This window comes from Lycium ferocissimum, unplaced genomic scaffold, assembly GCF_029784015.1.
Source record: "Lycium ferocissimum isolate CSIRO_LF1 unplaced genomic scaffold, AGI_CSIRO_Lferr_CH_V1 ctg18999, whole genome shotgun sequence".
Taxonomy (NCBI): Eukaryota; Viridiplantae; Streptophyta; class Magnoliopsida; order Solanales; family Solanaceae; genus Lycium; species Lycium ferocissimum.
The window spans coordinates 976-11362 of record NW_026718143.1 but is presented as its reverse complement, the minus strand read 5'-3'; the positions used below and the strand labels follow the sequence as shown (position 1 = coordinate 11362).

Below are 10387 nucleotides of genomic sequence, written 5' to 3'. Positions count from 1 at the left end.
CTCCTCACACCAGTAGTCAAAGAAAATAAGCTCCTCCCTGCCTGGATTACCACCTCTTTATTCTCATGCCATATTTCCTAGAAACCAGCATTGTATCTGTGTTGTTTTTCCTCATCTTACCAAATGCGCTCATCCACCAATTGTGCCCAGTAGTGCTGTACAAAGCTTAGCAACCAGCTTTATCATTGACCATGCAACCCCAGGTGCTGCACATATCAGCGCTATTTTCCAACAGCACTACACCAGTAACCAAGAGTGCTATACATCCAAACACTGTGTGTACTAAATTCTGCTGTGCCATGTAGCTGCTGCACCAATCCTTTCATTGCTACTGTCCTTGTAAACAGCAGTGTTGTGAATATGCCTAAAAACCAGGTTCTCCACCCCAAACAGTTGTGAAAGAATGGTTCCATCAATCTGTATCTCCCCATGAAGCATTTCAACCAAAAAATCATATTTCCCATTTTGCCCCTGATCATGAAAACTAGTTTTTTTTTTTTTTTTCTCCTGGTGCACACCAGCACTGTTTACACCAGTAGGCAAAGGCATCTGCACATTACTCCTTATTTCTCCATGTATCATTGTGGAGTTTAGCAAACCTCCAGCCTTCTCTGCATGATTCCTTCCTACTAAAACTGCATATTGTGCAGCTGCTGCTGCTGGTCGCATGTCTTTCCTTGTTTTTCGTCTGAACTCATCCAGAACAACTCTTCATATTTCCATAGCATACAAGTTTCATTCTGTTGCTTCCAAGTCAACAGATTCTTGCATCAACAAAAGGCCAATAATGGTTTCAATCTTGATCAATTCCTTCCTTCTAACATAGCCACAAATGCCTCCTCCGCTGATGAGTATTCCATGTATGAGCGCTACTGTGTGCGCGTGGCCTGCATATTGTGTGGCTGCTGCTGCTGGTCCCATGTCTCTCCTTGGTTTTTCGTCTGAACTCAGCCAGAACAACTGTTCATATCCCCATAGCATACAAGTTTCATTCATCGACGATCTCTCAATGGACTGAGCACCAAGTGCTAATACCACGCACTGAGAAATTATCAATAAATAAAACTTGTATAAAATAATGTAACCTGCAAAAAAGAAGACAATGTTAGCAATAAAAAATACCTCCATGCTCTCCTCCCGAAAGACTTGAACATGGTGGCACATTGTTGATCCCATCATCCTCTTCTTTCCCGTCACTCTCCATTTCACACCAGATTGCAAAAGCCATCCCAATCTACTACAAAATTGCTGGCCAAAAAATGTAATGAGAAAAACATTCCTAGCAGCAGTTGGTCGAGTAAAATTCCACCAAACAAGGCTAAAATTTTCTCCTCTATTCAGTGATTTTATGCAGAAATAAATTGCATCAGTTTTTGAGTTAACAAGCACCATTTGGTGCCCTTCCCACTCTTCAAAAACGCAGCAAATATGGCCTGGACAGTAGCTAAAATGTTCGCCAAAAGTGCAGCCCCGTCGCACATTACGCATCACCATCTGGTGTTGTACAAAAGTCGCACCAGTAGGTGCTCTAATTCGAACCAAAATGCATCCCTTCACATAAATATTGAAGAAACAAAGGAATTGTCTGGCAGTAACCCAAACCCCAAAGCAGTGCAGCGTCGTAACTTGAACTGGATGAGTAAAAATCAACCAATCCATGACCAATTTTCCTCGCGATAACAGTAGCATGATGCAAAAATAACTTGCAGCAGTTCTTGAATTCTTTGTGGACAACCTCCTCAACCAACACCTGAGAACGTCCATAAAATAGAGACACAACTCCATCATCTTCTTCTTGCAGCCCGAACTCGCAAATATGGACATTGAAGCTTGTCGCTATTAATAATCTTTTTTCCTTGTATGTCCAGCTCGTTGAATGAATGCACTATACTGTCGCCATGTTCAAGTGCATTATTTGCCAAGTGATCCGCGAGCTGGTTGCCTTCCCTCATTACATGCAGGACCTGAACATTCAAATTCCCCAGCAACTCAACTATTTCCTCCAATTCAGCAGCGATAATCCATGGCGGCTTCCAAGTACCATCAACTAAGTTTTTTAGAAACAAAGAATCAGTTTCTAATATCAAGTTGAACACATTATGAGCTACACAATATCGAACAGCCTCCAACATTGCAATAGTCTCCGACAATGTGTTTGTTCCATCTCCAATTTCCTTAGCTTCTGCATATATCAAATCACCCAAAGGATCTCTAATGCAAAAAGCATAGGAGCTTCTGCCTGGATTACCTCGGGATACTCCATCCGTGTTGCATTTTAACCAATTTTCCGGAGGTAAATTCCATAGAACCTGCGTTACCTTCAAAGCTGGCACAAATTTTTCCAACACTCGGATTATGTCTGGCCACCTGTGAGGGACTTGCTTAATCGCTGGCTTCCTGATCTTGACGAGCATTTGTAAAATGCTTGAGACTTGATATATAATCCTGTTAGCAGTCACCTTCTCGCCATGCTTGTTGGAATTTCTTTTCTTCCATAACTCCCAAATAATTATGGCAGGAACAGCCCAAAAAATTGGTTGAAGTCTTGGAAGAACAGGAGCAGTCCACCACTTAACAATAATCTGCTGAAGTTGTAATCCTCCAATGGATATACCTGCATAAGAACAAAAGTATTCCCAAACCCGATTAGCAATAGGTTCTTTCAAGTACACATGTCCAATAGTTTCCTCATGCGGCCTGGCACAACAACTACACCTCGACGCCAAACTAAATCCGATATTTTTCACACCATCATCCAAAGGAATTTTAAATTTCCAGGTTCTCCACATCATAAAAGATATTTTATATGGCAGCCCCTTTACCCATATATACTTGTATATATCAGATTTTTCACCCCTCAATCTAATATACTCCCAAGCAGATTTTACAGAAAATTCTCCAGTCGTCTCTAGCATCCAATAAGGTATATCCAGTTCCTGAAAGTGAGTTGGAACCTGGACATCTTCCATTATGTATTCAGCTAAATCAACAGGCAAAAAATTTCTCAACAATTGTTCATTCCACCTGTTATCACTCACAACTTCAGCCACATTAATAATTGACTCATCACAATAAAAGTCTGGCGGAGTGATAAAATACAATGCCCCTAGCCCTGTCCAATTATCGAACCAAAATTGAGAAGATCCCATTCTAGGTTTCCAGTAAATTTGATGCTCGATTAAATCTCTGGCTTCCAACATTTTTTTCCAAATATGAGAACCTTCTTTCCACTGTACGGCCACAGGATTAATCTTCTTGGAATATTTGTTGCTCATAAAGGCGCTCCACAGAGATGGTTTTGTCCTGAAGTTCCACCACAATTTGGCAAATAAAGCCTTTGATACATCGAACAAGGACCTGAACCCCACGCCTCCTTCATTCTGTGGCAAACACAACTCCACCCATTTTACCCAATGTCTGCTTCTATCACCAACAGTATTGCACCAAAAAAATTGAGCAAATATCTTATGTAATTTTTGAATCACATAATCAGGAGGGTTTACAGCCGATAACAAGTGAATAGGCATCCCTTGTAGCACATGAGAAATAAGAACGGCTCTCCCACCATATGAAAGCAATTTCCCTTTCCACGATTGTAATTTGCCAAGTATTTTCTGAATAAGCTCCGAATAAAAGGACATATTTCTTCGACTATAAAAAATAGGGCATCCTAAATATGTCAACGGGAAGTCCTGTCTTCCAATTCCAGTAACACGCTGCACTGTATCTACCACTTCTGAATCCACCAAATGATGCATATAAATTGAGCTTTTTTCCTTATTTATTTTCTGACCAGATGCTTTTTCATAATCTGTCAGCACCTCCATAATCAATTGTAAGGAAATAGAGCATGAAGAGGAAAATATAATGGTGTCGTCTGCATAAGCTAGATGGTTGATTTTCGGACTCCATTTAGGAAGACCAAAACCACAAAAATACAAATTATTATGCAAAGCGTTCAAGGCCCTAGACATCACTTCAGCAGCCAAAATAAATAAAGTAGGAGAAAGAGGATCCCCCTGCTTTACCCCCCTTGTTGATTTGAAAAAACCATAAGGTTGGCCATTTATCAGGACCGAATACCAATTATTAGACAAGAGTTCAAAGATCAAGCTGATGAACCTCTCACCGAATCCCATCTTCCTCAGGACTTTCGTCAAGAAAAACCAAGACAATCTGTCATAAGCTTTCTGCATATCAAGCTTTATGACAACATTAGGACCTGCCCGTGTTCTCAATCTTATGTCTGTGATGATCTCCTGCGTCAATAAAATATTTTCTACGATGCTCCTCCCCTTCACAAAGCCTGCTTGATTAGGAGATATCAAATCAGGTAACATGCCAACTAACCTATCATGAATAACTCTTGAGAATATTTTATTGACGAAGTTACTCAGACTTATCGGCCTCATGTCAGAGTATGTGACCACCTCCTTCTTCTTTGGCAGTAGAACAAGATTGGTGTGAGTAATATATTTGGGCAGCCTCTGACCTCCAAAAAAATTCCCGACCATTGCGCAAACATCATCTCCTACTATTTCCCAGCAGGACTGAAAAAATTTGCCCGTATAACCATCCGGACCTCCTGCGCTTTCACCATTCAACCCAAAGACTGCAGTCCTGACTTCCTCTTTCGTTGGCCAAGCAACCAGTTGTGCATTTTGCTCCATGTCAATCATGCTGGGGACATGTTTTAAGATTTCAAAATCTGATGGGGTTCCTTCTTCTGTGAATTGTTTTCGGAAAAAATTCACAGCAGCAGCAGCTATTTCCTCTGTCGATTCTACCCACTGGCCATCTTGTTGGATCCTCTTTATTTGCATCTTTCTTCTTCTACCATTAACTTGAGCATGAAAAAACCTGGAATTTTTGTCACCCTCCTGAAACCAGCTCATACCCGCTTTTTGTCTCCAAAATTCCTCTTCTATATGCATCACTCTAGTCAAATCCGCTTGAGCTTTTAACAAACTCTGCCTGTTCTCTTGTGAAGGATCAAGTTCAAATTGATTTTCCAGCACCTTAATCACGTCCTCCAGGTTAGCAATTTTCTGAAAAATATCTCCATAAGTAGATTTACTCCAGTTCGACAGAACCTTCTTCATCTTCTTCAATTTAAGATTAAATTGAACAAAAGGATTAGCCACGACCTCAGTATTCCAATTCTCCCTCACCACATCCAGAAAGCTCTCATGAGTTGTCCAAAAGTTTAGAAACTTGAAAGATTTCTTAATTTGTGGACAGTCACCTTTGCACTCAAGCAATAATGGCGAATGATCTGAGCCAAATCGTATTAAGTGAGACACATCTAAGCCAGGAAACATCTGTTGAAATTCAAAGTTGCCCAAGCACCTATCCAACCTTTTAAAAATACAAGCTTCATCCGGCCTGCCATTCCACCATGTAAAAATGCTTCCCTTGAAGCCCAAATCAGATAAATTACATGTTTGTATGCAATGCCGGAAATCTTCTACTTCATTGATGGAGACGGGAAGCCCTCCATATTTTTCCTCCTCATCAACAATGACGTTAAAATCACCTGCTACAAGCCAAGGATTAGTCATATCAGACCCTAGAGAATAGAGTGTATCCCACAATGCAACCCTCTCTATTGAATCACACTTTGCATACACAAGTGTAACTATCATCTCCTTCCCAAGATCAATATTGAACAACTTTAAAGTAAGTTGCTGCTCCATATCCATAAGAACCGTCACCTCAAAATTCTCATCAACAAATGCCCAGATTTTACCATTTATGTTGGACAAAGCAGTGTTCAGCCCCAATCTCCTTCTATACTTTTCAATTTTATTAGCATGTTGGAAAGGCTCCAACAGTCCAATAAGGTAAAATTGGAACTTTTTATGCATTGACAGAAGCCGTTTGAAAGCTTTCTTAGTATGTACTGATCTAATATTCCAAATAAGAGCGTTATTCATAGCTACATATTGGATTTAGACAAAGTTCTCCTTGTTTGTACACCTGAAACATGTGCACTGTTATTTTGATGCTTCTTCCTTTGTTTTCCACCTGATTTTCCTTTTTCTATCTGTCTAGGAGATAAATCCCCTTCTCTTGCAACATTATGGAAATTTTGAGCAGTGGACTCCTCGTCTCGGTCAATGCCGATGAATTCTTTAATTTCTTCTCCTGACTTAGCCCCATGAGCTACAACTGGCAAAGCTACAGTAGATGCAACAATTTGCTGCTGCTTTCTCATTGAATTATTTTTTAGCAACTGCACAACTGTGGTATCAACTGCAGGAGAATTATCAACTTCCTGACTAACTCCATTCATACTCATATCTTCATCGTCGTGCTGAACTGCTGGAATGTTGCTTTTATTCTTGTTTGCAACTGCGTCATCCTTTATTTCAGACTCTTTCATATTCCCACCTGAACAAGTCGCTGCTTCAGTTCCATTTTTGTTCACCCCTTCTTCATCAGTATTGCATTTTTCTGGTCCTTTTGCTGGATTTTTAGCCCCTGCAATTACGACTACTGCTTCAGAATTTGTGTGACTGATACCATCGCCTTGATCTTGGCTATCCAGTCGACTTTGTTCATTGGCACGTTCATCAACTTTGTTAGCAATTAATTCACCCTCTTCTTTCTCCTCCTCCACTTGATCACTCCACAAATTTTTGTCCCCTTCCTTTGTAGTATTAGTACATGTTTGAGATGGAACTTCTTGGCATGACTGATTAGTAGTAACTAATTGACCCCCTGTTTCCTTGAGAAAGGCTGAAGTCACCCATTCTTTTGTATTCATCTCCTTCCCAGGAGATTCATTTTTCTTTGCTGGAGAAAAAATTTTTGCATTAACATTCAAAACAGGGACTGCTCCGTTTTTCTCCCCCCTAGCGTCACTCGTAGACAAATTTTGCTCCACTTCACTCGCTATGACTTTAGCCACTGGTTCAACTGTGTCTTGTGCCAATGCAATCTCGACCAACTGATTATTATTTTCATTACCCTCATCAAGAGTTGAAAATTTGTTGGAAGTCTGAAAAGGTGCTAAAACTCCATTCCCCACCGTAACCAATTCTTTTCCAGTACCTACACCATCTCCACTTCCTGAAACTTGATTGTTACTATTCTCAATCAAAGTTGGTCGATTTTGACCTTTATTCCATCGCCATGTCTTTTGAATATTCCCAACAACCTTCCCGCTTGATAAAACTCTAACTGGAGCAGTATAATTTTTCCCATTCCAATTAACTGGCTGTTTTCCACTTTGTTTTGAATTTCCAACAGTAGCTAATTGATTTTTTCCAGTATCTGCTTGTTCACCATCACCTGTAGCAGATTGGTTACCAATTTTCTCGGCATTAACATCATCTCGCTGTTCCTTATTCCCCAGAATCAATTCAGGATGAAGTACTCTACAACCATCTTCATCATGTCCTTGCAAACAACAATGTGTACAGTACTTCGGCATAAAATCATATTTAATTTTAATCCACCTAGACCTTGTTTCTCCATTCGCAGGATTAATACATTGAATTTGCACTCGCTTTGGATGCTCCGCTAAAAGATCAACTTCAACCTTTACACGTGCACAACTTGGCCGTGTTTTATTCTTTGTCGCTAAGTCAACATGGAGGGGCTTTCCAACTGCTGAAGCTAATGAGAACAAAGCTTCTTTGACGAAATAATTAGGAGGTAACGTGGGAAAAGAAATCCATGCTATCGCGATCGACGTCTCCTCCTCCGGGTCAAACCAAGGATCCCATTTGAGTGGTCTCATTTGATGATAATAATGTTTATCCCTAATATAGTATGCTGGTTTGGATAACAACTGAACGTAATCTTCGAACAAAGACAATCGGATTAGGACGTGACGATTGCACAAAAATCCTACAGCACACTTGCCTTTTATTTCACATTGACTTGGAATCATGTCCCGTAAATCATGAAATTCTGGCCAGCTATAAGAAAATTTCCCCACAACGGCATATTGAAGATTTTCCAGAATGACCATGCGCTCAACTTCGTCTATATCCCATTGCACTGTGGGTTCGCCATGCTGAAAAACGACAGGTTTTATTGGAATGGCTGCTACGGGCTGTATTGGTGGATTGAGAGTGGTGGGTTTTAATATTTTTGAGTAGTCTAAGGTGGGGTGGACAACCTCACTAGGAGGCTGTCCAGTGGCCTGAGCGGCCATGAAAGGCCTGAAACGAAGCTGCGCAAAGAAGGCGCAGATTATCGCCTAGAGAGAGAAGCTCTCTAGAGAGAGAGAGAGCAAGCAGATGAAGGGGTTTTTTTTTTTTTGGGGTTTAGGGTTTTTTTTTTTTTTTTTTTTTTTTTTTTTTTTTTTTTTTTTATTAAAGTCCACTAGGCATTTTGGTTCCTAGGGCTAATTTTATAAATTTTCTCAAAACAAATTAAAAAATTCTTTACAAATGTAGCCAAAGGCTAATAATAAGAGCAAACTAAACTAATGACCAAATTAAGACTTACAGATTGTCTTAACTTATACTACAAATTGCTAAAGAATTAATTAAAAGTAGTGGAAGTAAAAGTGAAAAATGTAATAAATAACTTGATCTTGAGCAGTTGATGATCAAATTCAGGCCAAAAAACTGCTACTTGGTGCAGCAGATGAAGTCGCATACTGCATTCTCCAAATATTGATAATTCCTCAGTAGGATGAGCATCCCGGGGTGCTAATACCACCCACTGAGAAGATAACAATAAATAGATCATGAGTGCAACTTTATATTTCAAGCAGTCCCAAATTAGCACCGTATACCATGTATACCATTGGTATATCTGTGTATATCAATTCTGAAAAATCTGTTGTTCATATACCACCTACAACCTGTAAAATGTTGTAGTAATTGTTCTTGTGAATTACTTTCCAACTCTGTATTGATTCTTTGCAATTGCTGCTCATTGTCCTTGCAGCCTTTGTTTCTTTTTGCTCCTGTGATGCAGTTCAGTTTACACCACTGAGCAGAAGCGGGGAGCCGCCGTGTTTCCAGTGGCATGGCAGAATGTCGATGGCCTTTCCTCCGCGCTCTCCCTTTGCCAAGGTACTGCAAAACAGAAACCGGTGTGAGTAGATAAAGTACCATCATGTTCTCCTCCCATAGACTTGAACACGATGGCAATGATCCCTATTCCACCTCAACACCCTTCTCATATTCCTGCCGACAAAAGTGCAAGCCTCACACCAAAAGCATTCTTTGATGTGTGAGTTTCTCACCCCGGCTGTACTGTGGTTGTCACACCCGAGTCAAAGGCACCTCCGGCCTTCTCTGCATATTCCCCCTCTCCTTTTTTTTTTTTTTTTTTTTTTTTTTTTTTGAGTTCCGCTTCCAGTTCACACTAGCATCTTGACAAACGTACCGTGTCATTCTTTCGTAAACGGTGGTGGTGTGACCTCTATCGTGCACTTTACTGTTTGCATTGATTCTCATTATGCTCCCACCGTATTATCTGTTGTTCAATGGCACGAGTTTTATGTTCCAGTGAGAACCATGTATCATCTTCTTTGCTTCGTTTCCTTCATGTGTGTGTTTGTTGGCCTTCCTCGCTCCAAATCGTGTTGTCTCCATGAATTTCGTTGTTGTTTCCTTGCCGCAAACTAGTAAACAACTCCAACCTTCTCTGTGACTTTCTCTTTTTTTTTTTTTTTTTTTTTTTTTTTTTATGTTGCACGACCGCAGTTAAAAAATGTCGCATTTATGCACCTTGTGACGACTACAACCGAGGCCGCAAAGTGACACACCACAGCCTCCTCACACCCGCAGTCAAAGAAAATAAGCTCCTCCTGCCTGGATTACCACCTCTTTATTCTCATGCCATATTTCGTAAAACCAAAAGATCGTATCCGTGTTGTTTTTCCTCATCTTACCAAAGCGCTCATCCACCAATCGGCCCCCAAAAGGTTGCAAAAGTTAAACCGCCTTATCATCATAGCAACCCCCCGAATACCCCTTTTTTTTCCAACAAGACACACCGAACCCAAGAGGTATACACCAAAACCGTGTGTACAAAATTTCCCCGGAACTTTTTCGTTAGGGTTTGGGTTTTTTTTTTTTTTTTTTTTTTTTTTTTTTATGCTTAAAAAAAACCCCGTTTATAAATAAAACTATCTTCACTTTCTAAATTTTTACATCCCCAAAAAACAGTTAAAAATTTTCCCCGAATCCCCGTCAACAATGGCACTTTCAGGCCCCCTAAAATAAGTTTCTTTGTTACATAATAAGAATTTTAGACTAGTGTTCTTTGAAAAAGTTTCGAAAGGATTTTCAGGCCGAGTCTCCAAGACTTCTATCGAATCACCAAATCCCCCAAATTTGTTTCGAACCCCCTATTTCCGCCCTTTTGAAAAGATAAAAGCACGTAAAACAACAAGGAAAAAAGGGGGTTATTTGTT

General features: G+C 40.1%; 2 protein-coding genes across 2 annotated transcripts; both read right to left on the bottom strand.

The window, feature by feature from the left end:
- Window positions 1-735: 735 nt before the first annotated feature.
- Window positions 736-1785, bottom strand: LOC132042891 (uncharacterized). The gene is made up of 2 exons (XM_059433398.1): window positions 962-1785; window positions 736-925 (listed from the first exon to the last, which is right to left on the bottom strand). Exons 1-2 carry the CDS (start codon window positions 1783-1785, stop codon window positions 736-738), a joined length of 1014 nt encoding a protein of 337 aa, XP_059289381.1.
- Window positions 1786-5938: 4153 nt separating this feature from the next.
- On the bottom strand, window positions 5939-8179 carry LOC132042890 (uncharacterized). The gene is made up of 2 exons (XM_059433397.1): window positions 6323-8179; window positions 5939-6202 (listed from the first exon to the last, which is right to left on the bottom strand). The coding sequence occupies exons 1-2, from the start codon at window positions 8165-8167 to the stop codon at window positions 5939-5941; spliced, it is 2109 nt and encodes a 702-aa protein (XP_059289380.1). The 5' UTR covers window positions 8168-8179.
- Window positions 8180-10387: the final 2208 nt, after the last annotated feature.

Bases quoted from the DNA above. Each gene is read 5' to 3' on its own strand.
- LOC132042891 (XM_059433398.1), bottom strand. From the start codon at position 1,785: ATGGAGTTGTGTCTCTATTTTATGGACGTTCTCAGGTGTTGGTTGAGG. The intron at 926-961 runs GTTGTTCTGGCT...AAAACCAAGGAG, and splicing joins ATGCTATGGGGATATGAACA to AGACATGGGACCAGCAGCAG.
- LOC132042890 (XM_059433397.1), bottom strand. From the start codon at position 8,167: ATGGCCGCTCAGGCCACTGGACAGCCTCCTAGTGAGGTTGTCCACCCC. The intron at 6,203-6,322 runs GTTCAGCACGAC...AGAAAGCAGCAG, and splicing joins ATAAAAGCAACATTCCAGCA to CAAATTGTTGCATCTACTGT.